Source organism: Dendrobates tinctorius, unplaced genomic scaffold (genome assembly GCF_039654945.1).
Source record: "Dendrobates tinctorius isolate UK_male_01 unplaced genomic scaffold, ASM3965494v1 ptg000197l, whole genome shotgun sequence".
Taxonomy (NCBI): Eukaryota; Metazoa; Chordata; class Amphibia; order Anura; family Dendrobatidae; genus Dendrobates; species Dendrobates tinctorius.
In genome coordinates this window covers 2015946-2032452 of record NW_027361864.1, presented here as the reverse complement: position 1 = coordinate 2032452, position 16507 = coordinate 2015946, and the positions used below count along the sequence as shown (strand labels likewise).

Genomic DNA, 16507 nt, shown 5'->3' with positions numbered 1-16507 from the left:
TTTGCAGCTTTTATTCTATTGTACATCACTTTTCAGAGCACAAGCAGAATCTGTCAGCTCAACAAAGAGACAGTCGGCAGTTCTGGCACCGATGATTTTATTTTCGGATATTCGATATTGAAATGAGAAAAAATTTGTCTTTTCAAGGTTAATCAAGAATAAGATGCAAGAAGTCACTGGAGAAGAAGAAATGGTGGCTCAATGGAAAGTATTTGGGTCCTGGGTGCAAATATGAGAAAGGACAACATGTGCATCGAGTGTATATGTTCTCCGACATTCCAAAATCAAGAGGTGTATTGGCCGACTTTCCCAGAACATCAAAGAGAATGCTCAAACAGGAAACTGGATTCTCAGAAAGTTCCGAGCTGTCTAGGGTAGTGTAGCACTTTTGTAGCTTTCCCGTGCATGTTATTGGGATATTTTATTCATTAAGAGGAAGTACCTTAGAACATAGGATCAAAAGCAATACTGGACCACAGAAATATTCAAATAAAAGTGCCTTTAGTCATACAAAGTGGCAATTAAATAGTACTAAATATTAAAAACAAGTGCCTGTGCTCAAATCAATAAATGAATAAAATGTAATTATAAAAAATGAATATATTATTCAGATATACCAATGACAGCCCAAAGAATAAAATAGATAAATAATAATTAATCTACCAATAGTATTGTATGAACCAGGTATAAAATCTCAAGTAAATTACAAAATATATATAATAATATCGAATTTAATAATTCATAACAAGGGGTGACAAAAATAATAATACCGTAATTAATATACATACTAGTGCACATTGTGAAAAAAATCCATCCAATATCGGGAAAGGCAAAGCAAAGTGTCATAGTGCAATAAGATCAATATGAACAAATAAAAAACCATAAGGTGTCAAAGTGCAATAGTGCAAAGTTTGGGATCAATACCAGGAGCATATACCTTTAAGGGTCTGTCAAAGTCCCGGCACAGCGCACCCCCGACACGCATTTCGGAATTACTTCCTTCATCAGCGGATGTCGTCTTCATTAGAATAGGCCTTTGTTTCTGGATATATTTGGGGAGTAGTGTGTGAAGAATTGGTGTGCTCTGTAAAAGGAGTCATGTTTATGCACGAACCAAAAAAAAAAAAATGATGCGCTTCTGAGGGAAATTAGATTGTGAGCCTTGATGAGGATGGGGACTAATGTAAATTCTTTCTATCTCTGTACATGGCTGTGGAATTTGTTGGCACTATATAAGTAACAGGACTTAAATAAAACCCTGAGGATGCAGGTTTCTACATCAAAGTACCTCAATATTCTTTTCCATAATGTAAAATGGGCTTTTCACACTAAATGCCCTCAGACTAACGACGGGGAATATCAACAGGCTGAATCCGGCAGTTTAATGCAGGCCTGCACAACATACAGCACGCAGGTCGCATGTGGCCAGCCAAAGGATGTTTTACGACCCGCGGAGCTGTCCGCGAGACTACGCTCCCACCTTCCTATATTTAATTGTATATATGTCTTTCCAACGCGAATACATTTGAACACTTGACGCCTAGACTGAGACTGAGAAGCGATCGTCAGCCCCCACCCCCACTTATAGAGGCATGATGAGATCAGCGAGCATGCTGCTGACCTCATAACACTGCTGCCGGCACCTCCGCAATGAAGCGCCTCAGAAGAACCGAGACTGTGCTGGCATCTGTAAGTGCTCCATGGAGGAGCTGAAGATTAAATGATGTATCATTGTGGATGGGGGGGGGGTTAATGGTACTGTGAGGGTACATAATGGGGGGAAAGGTACAGTTTTGTATGAGGCAGTGGTGGTGAAGGGTACTTTATTCAAAGGGGCAGTGTGCAGAAGGGCAGTGTAAGTGGGACATTTTACAGAGGGGCAGTTTGGGGGCATATTTTGGAGAAGAGCAGCGTGCGCGGGGGTTATTTTGTGCAATAAACACAGTGGATGGAAATTATAACTCATCATGGACACAACATGGGAGAAATTTTTATTTATGGGGAACTATACTGATACTTTTCTTTTTAATGGCACAGTTTCGGGAAGTGCTGCTCAAGACAGAGAAATCTTATCACTATGTCTGTACAACATGTAGACAAAAGGGATAGAAATCACTAATCAGAGAAGATGTCAAATATAAGGTATCTGGATGAAAATGGTTATATGTGATTCTTCCTGCCTCTCATCAGTGCTGTGGTTGCTGTATTGTCCACATTCTTATGACTGTTAACAACTCCCAGTAGCGCCTTACCATTGTTGATGATATACTGGGAGTTGTAGGTTCATGCAATACAATTGTACATGGGGCTTACCTGACATTGCAGTTGATCGCTAAACTAAGCTTGGTGATTTATTCATATACTGACGGTTGTTCTGGTGCTGCATTCATGTATGGATGGTAGTTCTGGCACTGTATTCATGTACTGACGGTGTTTCTGGTGCAGCATTCATGTACTAGCTGCAGTTCTGGTGCTACATTCATGTATTGACGGTGGTTATGGTGCTGCATTCACGTACTGATGGTGGTTCTACTATTGTACATGTTACAATCCAAAATGTGCTTCATGGCTATGTTAAAACTTAAAAATCCTCAAGACTTAGAGTTTTGAGATTATGAAAAGCATTTGGTGAGATTATACTCAATTTCTGTTACAAAAACTCAGTGTAAGTTAGTATATGTTCACATTTATTTTTTGAAACAGACACTGAGCAAAATCTCTGCAAATTCTCAAATATGTTCAAAACTGGTGATATATTATTGTATATTGGCTTGGGCAACATACTATACAGACAACACAGGGTTACAGTAAAACAGTGTGGCAATACTTTGTTGAACCACAACAACACCCAATAGCAAACAGAACAATCCCAGCAATTACCCCCAACATGGTGCACATTACAGGGCCTAACCCTTCTGCCGACTCGCCTGGATAACGGTAGATGTTACATCAGAGCGCCCAGAGTCGATATTCCATCTGTGATATACACACAGAGAAGAGATATTGACAAGTGTAGGGAGATGACCGAGAACAGTCCATAGAGTACGAAGAAGGTCCAAAGCCAGTTGACACAACATCAAAGCTCCCAGGGTCGCTATTCCACCTGTGATATACACACAGAGAATCGATAACGACAAGCGTAGGGAGGTGACAGTTCATACTGTCCATATAAGGTCAAAAGCCAGTTGACACGAGAGTCACCACCTGGCTTATCCGACCATCTCCATGGAACCTGGCTTTCTCCAAACACAACCATGCTTCAGAGATGGTCACTGGATCAGATCTGTGTCCTTCCAACCGGAGCCGATCACTCCTAGGTTGTTTCTCTTAGAATCATAGATCCGGGTTCCTCGTGACCCAGTGTCCTTCAGTCCACCCACACAGCCTTTCCCTATCTACATTCAAAGTCAACAAACTGATTCCAGATTATAAGCAAACATCAGGTAAGCACACACTATGTACAAGTCACTATTACAGACTAAGGGTACAGTTACACTAAGCAATGCACCAGCGATCCCGACAATGATATGGATCGCTGGTGCCTTGCTAAGTGGTCGCTAGTGAGCTGCCACACAGGCAGATCTCACCAGCGACATAGCAGCGGTCGGGGGTCGCTGCTTACCTGTCAGACGTGACGATCCTGAGGTCCTCCCGCCCGCGTCCACGCGTCGCTCGTCTCCACAGCAGGAAGCGCCCGACGAGAAATGGTCCAGGATGTTCTCGCGCGATCAGCGACAGACAGCGGGGGAGCCGGTCGAAGGTAAGTGGGTCGCCCTCCCAGGGCTGTGGGGTACTCGGTACCGGGCTGGTGTCAGCGGGATGTGTCACAGCAGCGGTGACCCGGTCCGTGGCCCTGAGTGCCCAATTAATAGGGGAAGTTGAGTGATGGAATGTAGTTAATGGAATCGTTCATGACGCCACCTGTGGTGTTCGGCAAGAGAGATGTTAAGCCGACGCTGCATGCAGATCCACTGGGACTGATGGTGTGGTGCAGCAAAGGTGTAAAAGCTCCCCACAGTTGAAGCTGTAGTCCCAGGGCAGTGTAGACGTGGTTGGCACGGGGATGTAGCAGTGCCTGAAGGGTAGGAAGCAGACAAAGACACAGCAGGGTGCAATTTCTGTACCTTTACTTGATAAATGCAGTCCAGGGTCCTGATTAAAGATGGCCCTGGAGCAGGCTAGCCTCAAGGATTCTCTCTCAGCAGATGGGCTGTGCAGTCTCCTTCCTAGCGCTTATCTGAATGAAGTACTCCTAGTACTGAGTTACACTGAAGTTCCTCAAAATTCTCTTCTATTAGCACTCCTCGTATGGCATACAGCTGTAGCCGCTATTCCTCTCTTGGCTCACTCCGTGCTGTTGTGCCTCCAAGTCTTAGGTGGGGGTAGGGCATTTACAGCCTCCTACTCCTCTGGTGTCTGTTGCAGGACCATTAGTATCCATACAACCGTGGAGACCAGGCTCCAGTTCATGCGCTCTCGCTGTGAGGGAGCTCTCTTTCCTCAGCTCAACCTCCAGCTTCTCTCCACACGTCTGCACACGTGGACCTCCTCACACTAACTGACCACTCCTTCCTCCTGGCCCTCAGAGAGCACTCCTCCCTTCACTTCCGGTTCAGAGTCCCCCCTGCTGACCTCGAGTGGAACTGTGTTGCATGTATAGGTTAACTGCGAGAGAGACCCTTCACTGCTTCCAAGCATGACATCACCCTCCCTGGAGGAAGGCAAAGCCACTGTGGCGGCCATACTCCTGGGGGCGCCACATTAGTATCACATGTAGCGATATCGCTAGCCATATCGCTGCTGCATCACAAAACCAGTGACATTACAGCGATATCGCTAGGTGTAACGGGCCCTTTACACAGTATGTTAAATGGTATAAAAGTCTGTCTTATTGACCCACCATACATAAACACTTAAATCCACAAGCCAATATACAGATAAAAAGTCAATTCTTGTGGGTTTACAAAAAAATGGTTGTCTGAGAAATTAAGATACAATTTGGTTTCTTCACATACCCCTTTAAATTTTGTGCCACCCATGGGATTGGTTCAGTAAGGGATTGGAGCCTTTGGACCAAGATATGTTGTGTACCCCTGGTCTAATGCCTTCCGACTCTCCCAGGGGAGATAAGGATGTGGCATATCCAATTTGTTCTCAGTGATTTAGACTTCCGTCTGATGAGACTGGCTTTAGCTCTTTTGTTAAGATATGAGCGATTGGCAGAGCGAATGTCAGAAGAGATAGCTTCTAGCCAAAAAATTGGCCCTCCACTATCTATTGTGTGTGGTTCTCGTAAGGGTATAACCAGGGATTAGATAGCAGGCCGGTTTCGACACAGTATGGTTAATTGTACAAGAGGCACATGTAATGTCCTTGTAACACAGTCAAGAACAACTTGTGTGGTTGGTGGTGCCTTCTCCTTGAGGTGTTGCCTCTACTGCCAATTGAACCATTTATAAATGTCTCTATCAGTCCTAAACAATTCCAACAACTCTGAATAGAGTCAGACTCTTTTCTCCACACATGCATTGGTCCCTCACAGTATACTTTGTTACTGCCATACATCTGCAATTTACCACATACCCTTGAGGCTCACTCCTCTAGAGAATCAGCCATCTCCATCAGACCAGCACTTATCTCTCGAGGCTCTCTGCACCTCACAGAAACCTATGGTGTGGCTCTTTTACCTCAGCTTCTATCTCTCATAATGAGAAAAAAATATTGATAATACATGACGCCAAAGCAAACACCCTCTCCTAAAACCGTCAGTCCTAACTCCAAATTTGCATGAAACATATCCAACACCCCTGTGCTTCATCACAACAAAACCAATAGTATTGGCGATGGATCAAAGCCGCCACTTTCCCATTTTCTTGATAAGGCCAAAATCTGAAGGTTAACTACCAGCCGACCGTCACAAAAGTGCAAATCAATGACAAAATGAATAAAAAAAATAAGAAACGGGTAAAGATCCTGTCTGTGGGTCGAAGATTGTTGGCATAAATGTTTATTCCAATGCTCGTTCCAGATTATAGCCGGGGAATGAACCTGAACAAACAACAAGTGGGAGAGGCCATCTTATCTCTGATCACACAGTCAGCAGCACATCCTTGCTTCCATCACGGGATGTGCTGCTGTCAATAACGAAAGTGAGGAGGATGAATGATGAAAAAGTGTGAGTCCACTGTCAGTCATTGGATATAAAAGTGATGAGCGATGCTTTAATTCTAAATTGTGCAACGTCATGTCCCGAGGGTCGCACAGCCCTATATTGCCTCAGTAGACAAACCTAGAAATCACCAGCAATACGATCTCAGGCTTACAGGTCCCATGCCACCAACAAATAAGAATCTGTGCTGCCGCATCGGCTCTGCCAGGTTTCGCATGTATGGAGTTATGGGTCCTCAGGGTACAATTCATACGCACATGAGGCCTCTGATGGAACATGCGGTGGTTCTTTTCTCTTTTTGGATTTATACAGAAAACAACAGAAAGAAGCTGGAGGCAAGCAGAGATAGAGGACACATTTAAGCCTGTTACCATTGTGTGATATTCGCAGGCACGCAGGATGCAGTGACGAGATGGAAGCAGAGCAAGCTTAAATGCAAACTTTTATATGAATAGGACGAGTAACTGGCAAGCTAACAATCGTTTTCCATGCAGGGAGTTAAACAACAATACAACAATAATACACTTAACTAATCCGATATATACTACCCAGCCCGCGTCAGTACTATATGACCTTGATGTGGCCGACTTCAAGTCCCGGAATTATTATCAACGGAGTGTCACTTATCCTGCTCTGACATCCAGCAGAGTTGGTGTCCGTTCGGCGTTTCAGCCGCTGGGCCTAGCCGGTGGAGAGTTGTCGCAGGCTTCTGACGTTCCAATGCCCAGGTGTGGGAGAGGCACAACAGGCCCTGGAAGAGTTCCTCGACGTAGGATCCCCTTGTGGAGGCAAGGCAGTGGCAGCCACGGGCCTTGATGTATGGGCCGCAGCCGCGGTCTGGGACGGGACGGAGGCGGCCGCGTGTGGCAGCGTACAGGCTGCAGCTGCGGGTCGGAGTGGAACAGTGGTGGCCACGGGTGGCAGCCCACAGGCCGCAGCCGCGGGATGGAGTGGAGCAGTGGCGGCCGCGGGTGGCAGCGTACAGGCCGCAGCCACAGGACTGAGTTTGGCAGTGACGGCCATGGGTGGCAGTGTACAGGACGCAGCCGCGGGCCGGAGTGGGGCAGTGGCGGCCGCGGGTGGCAGCGTAAAGTCCGCAGCCACAGGACGGGGTGGGAACCTTGGTGACAGCTCCCTTGGTTCCAGACCGATTGCATAGCGGCAACTCCCCCTCCTACAAGTGCATACGACCTAAAAAGAGAAACCACAAGGTGACCTTGGGAACACTTCACATGTTTGGTTGTTGAAGGACAATTCCAGCTTATTGATTATTGCCATGATTTCAGAGAATGGGGATCTCTCCTGTTCATGTAATAACGTGCATCATATGGACACGCAGCCACCTATTACAGATCAGTAAAATGCGAACCTGTACGAGTATGAGTACAGGTAATGCAGCAGATGACACCTGCAGTCCCATGTAACATCGCAGATAACACAGTGATGCCTCTTCAAGTATAGATGATGTCATAGATGTTCCCTGCTGTCCTGTGTTGCACCGCAGATGACACAGTGAAAACTCTATGAGTACAAATAATGTAGTAGTTGTTTCCTTCAGTCCTATGTAACACCACAGATAACACAGTGATTACTCTCTGAATACAGATAATGTAGTAGTTATTCCCAACAGTCCTATGTAACACCACATATAGCACAGTGATGACTCTGAGTGCAGATAATTTAGTAGTTGTTCCCTGCAGTCCTATGTAACACCACAGATGGCACAGTGATATCTCTCTGAGTACAGATAATGTAGTGGTTGTAGTTCCCTTCAGTCCTATGTAACACCACAGATGACACAGTGATAACTCTCTGAGTGCAGATAATGTAGTAGTTGTTCCCTGCAGTCCTATGTAACACCACAGATAACACAGTGATAACTCCCTAAACACAGATAATGTAGTAGTAGATGTTCCCAGTGATAACTCCCTGAACAGAGATAATGTAGTGATGTTCCCTGCAGTCCTATGTAACAGCACAGGTAACAGTGATAACTGTCTGAACACAGATGATGTAGTAGATGTTTCCTGCAGTCCTATGTAACAGCACAGAGAACACAATACCTCTCAGTTTAGATAGTGTAGTAAATGCTACCTGCAGTCCTGTGTAAAGTGTTTGCCGTTCTATGCCCAGCTGTACTGTATATGGCCCATATTTATCCTGACGGCTGACGTGATAATTCAGTGTCCCGGCTTCTTCTCTGTCTCTTCCTTTCTCTGTAATGGATTGTGGTCACACAAGTCTTACCAGTTATATATTACGGACATATTTCCGTAGCTCTCGGGGCGGTAATTCTCAGTGACTCGGGATCATCTCGCCCTAACACGACCGGATGAACATCTAGCTGATTTATCACCTACAAGTTCAGTATCATTTGTGGGAAATTATTTGGGGGGATGTAGCGCTCTCAGTAGAAGTGATGCTGCCGGGGGCATCATTGGATCCCCCCTCACTCTTTTTTTTCCATTTGGGATACTTTATGGCAATGAAACCAATGCGTGAACTCCTAATTCCACAACTATTGAGCTGCAATTTCCTCTGATCGGCCATGGTGCAGTCACTGCTCCTCTCATTCACCCCTATACGTCACAGCCAGGGCTCCTGTAATAATGGCTTAGTGGCTTAGTTGAGCACCAATAATGCAATTTACTATTCATGTTATCAAGAATAATTTTTCTAATTACTGTATATGCGGGAGTTACTTAGACAGGAGAGAGATGCATTTCCATCCAGTTTAATCTTAATACATCATTCAGTGATAAATAATGTATAACCCCGGATCCCATTTGTCAGTAGATAAGCTTACTGCCCTTATCAGAATCTGTCTTGAATCTGCTATTAAAGGGGTATTCCCATCTCCAAGACCCTATCCCAATATGAAATAAGTGTAACAACAATAATAATAATATAATATTAGCAAATACCTTAGAAACGTAGTATAGTTACCGTATTCTGATTAGCTATGTTGCTTGCCCAATATGCAGGGGCAAGCGACATAGCTAATCAGAATATATATATATATATATATAATATTATGGGCTCAAATGTTAGTGCTTCAGGCTTAATTACTGATCGCAGGCTCTACTACTGTCAATCATATTTGCTGTCATCTTGGTTAACTAAGTCAACGCTAATGTCCTCACCCTCCTCCCGTTTCTCCCTCCTAGCCAGTCGCAGTGAGGGGAGACCACCATTAATGTTCTTTTTTACTGTTTCTTTAAGGAGGTTTACCTGTAATTAGTTTGAAGGTACCCTACTGAATTAAAAAATAGAAAGCGTGTTTACATAATCTGCCCCAGCCCTGCCAGCCTGAAGGTCTCTACTGGTTTGGACGTCATCACTTTCAGTCTGGCAGTCACTTGGCTCTGCGGCTAATCAGTCGCCACAGTCATTAATTCACTGGGGGCTGTTACTTTGTTATGTGTGGTCAAGTGGGGACAATTGAAAATTGTAAGAGTGGCAGCGCTGGAGCAGAGGACACATTATGACAGCCTTTCTTCCTTGTTCCTTACCTTGTTTCCTTATTTCCATCCTCCCTACCTCTCTCACTTTCTTCCTTCCTTATTTTCTCCTTCTCTCACCCATCTCTTCCTCCCTACCAACCTCCTTATCGCTCTCCCTCCCTTTCTTCCTAATTTCCTCCCTCTTTACTTCTCTCCCTTGCTTCCTTCCTTCCTTTTTCCTCTCTCCCTACTACACTCCTTTCCTTCCATCTTCCCTCCCTACATTTCTCCCTTCCTTCCTTCTTCCCACTCTACTTCTTTCTTATTTCTTTGCCCCCTCCCTTCCTCATCCCTCCTATTTCCTACTACCTACCACTGTCCCTTCCTTTCTCCATTCCTTCTGTCGTTACTCCCTCCCTACCTCTATCCCTTCCTTCTTCCTTCTCTACTTCCCCCATTTCCTTATTCTATCCCTACCTTACATCCTTCCTTCTTTCCTCCCTCTGTCCCTTCCTTCCTCCTTCTTCTCTCCTTACCTCAGTCCCTTCCTTCTTCTCTACCCGTCCACCCTGCTTCTTTCCTCCCTACCGCTCTTCCTTTCTTATTTACTCCCCCCTCCTTTCCTCACCCCTCCTACCTCCCTACTATACTCCTTACCGCTTTCCTTTTCCTTTTCCTTTCCCTCCCCCCTCCATGGCAGCTTTCCATTGATTACTTTTAGAATGTATTGGAGAACCAATAGGTCACCAAAATCAGTTTGTTTGGAGTTTACAGTAATTCCCAACTCCCTCGTCAATTAGCTGCCTGTGTGTTTTGCCCTTGCACAAAACTGTAACACTGATGTGTCCAAAAAATAGGAATTAGGCTGGTTTCACATTTGCGTTAAAAACAACGCTGCGCCCTGCGTCGTTAAGCCCCGCCCCGAGCCGGCTCCCTGCCCGCCCCATCCGGGATCACCGCCTACTTTCGCATTTGCACGCATGCGATCGGCGCACCCTATCTTTAGCATAGGGTGCGCATATCATGCGCTGCCAGTGTGAAAGTAGCGTGCTGCGCACTTTTGACGGTGCGCCGTGCGCGCCGAAATGCAGCATGTTGCATTTCGGCGCGCACGGCGCACCGTCAAAAGTGCGCAGCACGCTACTTTCACACTGGCAGCGCATGATCTGCGCACCCTATGCTAAAGATAGGGTGCGCCGATCGCATGCGTGCAAATGCGAAAGTAGGCGGTGATCCCGGATGGGGCGGGCAGGGAGCCGGCTCGGGGCGGGGCTTAACGACGCAGGGCGCAGCGTTGTTTTAACGCAAATGTGAAACCAGCCTAAGTTGTTAGACACTTGAAACAACTTATTTAAAAAATATGTCTATAGTGGTATCATTACCACCAGACCAGAAGAGATTCCAACTACATTAAAGTTAAATAATCAATGTTTTATTAATGATCAAATTGTAAAATTAATAAATAAATAAAATAGACAGGGCTAAAACCTCAATGAAGAGGAAGAGGAAAACAGCATGATATCCCAGCACAATGGTACAAGATGATAATAAAATGTAAATAATAAAAATGGAATAGCTGAATAAAGAATACATATAGAATTGTAATATAGGATAATAGGAAGGATCAGAAAATGGATTCCTAAGGAATCTCTCTCTCTCTCTGTGTGTATATATATATATATATATACTGTGTATATATATATATATATATATATATTAAACTGAAATAGTATTATCCCTGTAACATATAGATCGAAAATAGGATAATAATGAACCTTATAAATCCAATGGGTATATCACAGTTGAAATAGTGGTGAGTATATATATAAATATCTTAATCATCAAATAAGAGCCGTCCAAACAATCATATATTGCAATATGTAATACCATCACAATCTACCGGTCTGCATACTAGTGATCAAGTATCATAGCTAAACATATATGTCTCCACTGCAGTGATTGTTATCTGGAACAGGTCAGTTGATTGGTAGTTCGGGCTGTGAACGTGTGAAGCCGAGGCTGTGCTCTCCCTCCCGCCCGACGGGCGTTGTTTCGCTGCTCGCTTCTTCCGGGGGCGTATCTTTTTGAAACATGTTATTTGAAGTGCCTAACAACTAATTCCTTGCATAAAACTGTAAGCTCATTCAGTATTACATTCAAGTGATTGACTCGCGACCTGTGCACAGCTGTGCTAGATCTGTTGCACTACGATCTCTTCAGTTACATGATCAGTGGTGTTGCGGTGGTGCCCTTAAAATGTTAGGAACTTGAGTTTTCATCATTGACAATATAACATAATTATTGATTATATTTATGGTTTCTGTGAGGATGTGGTGAAGGTCCATTTTTTTAATATTGTTGTCATGATTATGTTTTTAGGTGTCACACTCTAGACCTCCAGTATCATAGTAACATAGTTTTGAAGGCTGAAGGAAGACCTTATGTCCATCTAGTTCAGCCTATTTTTAGTGCAGCTGTTCTGCATTGTTGATCCTGGGGAAGGCAAAAAACCCACAGAGTAGAAGCCAATTTTCTCCATAGGGAAAAAAATTCCTTCCCCTAAGCTGGGTCAACGAGCTACCTATAATATTCTGTTATTCGTAACCTTCTATACTGTTACTCACAAAAAAAGCATCCATTCCTTTCTTAAATTCTTTCAGTGAGTTGGCCATCACCACTTCCTCAGGAAGAGAATTCCAGAGCCTCACTGCTCTAACCGTGAAGAACCCTCTTCTATGCTGGTGCAGAAATTGTCTTTCCTCCAAATGAAGAGAATGCCCCCTTGTTCTTGTCTTACTCTAGGGCAGTGTTTCTCAACTCCAGTCCTCAAGAGCCACCAACAGGTCATGTTTTCAGGATATCCTTAGTATTGCGTAGGTGATAATTTCCTCACCTGCTCAAGCATTAATTCCATCACCTATGCAATACTAAGGGAATCCTGAAAACATAACCTGTTGGTGGATCTTAAGAACCGGAGTGGAGAAACACTGCTCCAGAGCAATCTAATTTGTTAAACTATAGAATGCAGATCTTCAGTCTTTAGATTCTGTCCTTGGAGCTAATACGTTGTCTCTTTTTTCTTAACAGGAAGATGGGTGTGCTAATGTCCAAGAGACAGACCGTGGAGCAGGTACAGAAGGTCAGCATTGCCGTCTCTGCATTCAAGGATGGACTGAAGGACAGACCGCCCAGTAAAAGGAAATCTGAGGGTTGTATCAGGAAAGGGAGTAAAGCAGATGTGCTGGACCAAGTCTTGGAAGAAGAGAAAGATGAGACTGAATCTAACCCAGATTCTCCTTGTCAATCTCAACCCCGGCAGGAGAATCCAGCAAACCGGGCAGCCTGGGAAAGACTAAGAGACGGGAAAGGGGTTGAACCTGATGAGTTTGATAACTCCAAACGTTTCACTCCTCCGGCTTTTATCAGACCAACTCGTGCTCTGAATGATGATGAGCTCCCAGAGATAACCCTGGACCAGAGAGAAGAGGTGAGGAACATTAATATAACTGGAGTGAAATCAAATCTTTGCATTTGGAGAAAACTACATTTCTACAATAGAGGTTGTAAAATTTTGCTGATGTCATGTTTATTTTCGGAGTCAGAGTTATTTCCACAAATCCCATAATTATGAGTGAACTCATATGGAGATAAAAGTAAAAAATGATTTATTGCTTCCTGTATACTGCTATGTAATCACTGGACTAAATATATGACAATGATTTCATCATGGGGATGTCATTTTCATATAAGCATCAACCTCATCGATTTTTTTTCAGTTTTGCCAGTGGTAGTAGTTGTGATGGGGTGGGTGGTACGCAGTAAATGGAATCCAACGTGACTTAAAACTGAATACTTTAACTGTGACCGACTAAACTTTCTCGAACAAAATCCAATTAACATTCGATAATTAATCTCTTGTCCTTTTGGAGGAGGAAAAGAATACCAGCCACCTGTCAATCATACCATGGGAAAATCTCATGTTCTGATTGGCTACTAAGTATTCTTGGATTTACATTTACTGGATTCTTATATTCTTTCTGTTACATGGAGTATATTTCAATTAGTGGATTTCTTTGGTCTTCCACAGGAAGAAACCATGCTTGATTCCAGTGCTTTGGTTATGACAGTGGTATAGCAAAGTTTTTGCTCTAATTCTACGATAACGTGCTCTACCTATTGGGCAGTGAGCTGAGTTAGGCCCATATGGCATAAATTGCTTCAATCAAGAGATCCTCTCTGGTCATATAACAATGCATAAACTTGTGACAGACGGTGAAAAACTGAGTGTGCAAAATTTTTTTGTAACTTTGGATTTTTGCTTAGTTATTATCTGCTGGGACTGTTACTGGGAATCGTGTAGGATTACAGGGTTTACAGCTGAATTACTTTTATAGCATGTCAATTAGATTTGTTATAATAGTGTACCCAGTTATTCCAACCATTTTGACATCACTACTCGCACACTGCGGCCCTACCCCGATCTTGACGGAGTGATGGCCTCTCATGCATGGTCTCCTCTGTGTCTCATTCTCTTGATCATTCGGTTCCCAGCATCAAAACTGAGGCCTTTAGGATGACATTTTTCTGCATAGTATATGGAATTGATGTAAGGGATGTAAGCTTTTTGGAGATGGAAATTTCATTCTCCAGGAGGACTTGGCACCTGTCCACACTGCCAAAAGTACCAATCCCTGGTTTAAAAACAACAGTATCACTGTGCTTGATTGGCCAGCAAACTCGCCTGACCTTAACTCCATAGAGAATCTATGGGATATTGTCAAGAGGAAGATGAGAGACACCAGACCCAACAATGCAGACGAGCTGAAGGCTGCTATCAAAGCAACCTGGGCTTCCATAACCCCTCAGCAGTGCCACAGGCTGATCGCCTCCATGCCACGCCGCATTGATGCAGTAATTGATGCAGAAGGAGCCCCGACCAAGTATTGAGTGCATTTACTGAATATACATTTCAGTAGGCCAACATTTCAGATTTTAAAATCATTTTTCCAGCTGTTATAAAGTATTCTAATTTACTGAGATAATGACTTTTGGGTTTTCATTGGCTGTAAGCCATAATCATCAACATTAACAGAAATAAACACGTGAAATAGATCACTCTGTGTGTAATGACTCTATATAATATAGTTTCACTTTTTGTATTGAAGAACTGAAAAAAATTAACTTTTCGATGATATTCTAATTTTGTGAGAAGCACCTGTATGTAGCTATTTAGGAGCGCTGAGAGTATATATTGAAATTCTAGAAACATGATGAGTAGCTATGATGCCCAAACTTCTTGCCCCATGGACTTTCCCAGAAATCGGAAACAGTACAAGTGGTCTCCAGGGGTCTTGGATCTCTGCTCTGCCGGTTGTTTTATTTCCTTTGATTTTCCTTTCACTTACATGGCGCCAGTAATTTCCGCAGCGCTTTACAAAAGTCTGTCCCCGTTGGGGCTCACAATCTAAATTTCTAAACTCCTTGCAGATGTCGTCATCAGTGGGATTTGAATCCAGGACCCCAGTGTTGCAAAGCAACAGTGCTAACCACCGAGCCATCGTGCTGCCTGTAGTACAGAGGTTCTTGAAATGTATCTTGTCCTGGAAAGTAATTCAGTTTTTAGAATTCCTGGTTTGGGTGATAACTTACAGCCAATAATTCAGCACATGAATGCCGCAGCATGCCGTCTTTCCAAATACATTATCCGTAGCCCAGCACTTAGCTGCCGGAGACGGCTGGGATCAATACCATAACAATTTGTATCAGTATTTTAAGGATCAATACTTCACCTCAACTCTACAGAGCTGGCATTTCATTTGATTATTCAAAAGGCCACGGTTTACAACCTGTAACCCTTTCTTCACTGAAAATCTGATATGAATAAATGAAAGAAGAAAACCCCATAATGACAATTAAGGGTCGCTCACATCTACATATGAAAAGTAGCTGAGATTCTTAGCCAGAAAAGTTAGTGTCACACGTTTTTTCTTCTCACCTAGCATTCGTATGACATCCATATCACATTCGTATGCAATGCGTTTTAGCATCATCTTCATCATCACCAGACAGAACACACTGACAGTAGCGTGAGAACGAGCCTGCAATGACGAGCATTAACGTCAGTAAGGTGACCTGAGTTCATCGGTTGTGAACTGGAGTAACCTTACCGATGTCAGAAATGGGGCTCTATCCACTCTCTAGATCTTAACAGCAGTGCTTCCCGTTAGGGTTGCTATCAGGATGGTAAGCCACCATACTCGTCCCCTGCCAATCCTGCCTTACAATTCTCCACAACGGCATTAAAGGGAATCTCAGCAGGTTTTTGCTACTTAATTTTCGTCCCCTGAAGAAGAGGACGAAATGCGCGTCGGGGCGAGGGACATGGCAGTCACTCCACACATTACAGTAAGCCAGGTGAGATTTCGTTTGAGCGTTGTCATCGCTCACATTATTGGCACGCCATGTGCTTTCATACAATTTGGTGGCAACATATGTGAAATCTGGTATTTGGTAGGACACTGAATTTTTTCTGTGCATATAATAGCTATTGCAGTTGTCAGGCTTATATAAATGAAAAAATGCAATTTTTCTAGCGCAGTTATAAATTATATTGTATTATACTTTATGCCATCAGTTGTTAGCAATTGTAAAACATGTCTCATACCTGTTGCGCATATGTTTTTCGTGTATTGGGGTGATTAGCCCTCTTTTTGTCCCGCAATTGAGGTTGCCTTATTATACATTGGATGTTTTTTTAAAAAAATTTTTTTGATATAATAAAATTATTTTTATAATTATTTAGTGAAATTGTGCATTTCTGTTCACCTTGTTTTACTGTGGTGTTTCAGGCGGTTTGTATATTAATTTGAGAGCAGCATACTGTAGGAGCATAGAC

General features: G+C 43.5%; 1 protein-coding gene across 3 annotated transcripts in view; it reads left to right on the top strand.

The window, feature by feature from the left end:
• The window catches only part of PHF24 (PHD finger protein 24), a 219950-nt gene that overhangs the window by 131404 nt on the left and 72039 nt on the right, over positions 1-16507 (top strand). For 2 of the 3 annotated variants that reach the window (XM_073553109.1, XM_073553110.1), the window contains exon 2: positions 12700-13099. The exons of the other annotated variant lie outside the window; for it this stretch is intronic. In XM_073553109.1, the coding sequence (XP_073409210.1) occupies positions 12704-13099 (396 nt within the window). In that variant the 5' untranslated portion in view covers positions 12700-12703. The remainder of the gene's footprint in view (positions 1-12699; positions 13100-16507) is intronic. 3 annotated transcript variants of the gene reach the window in all.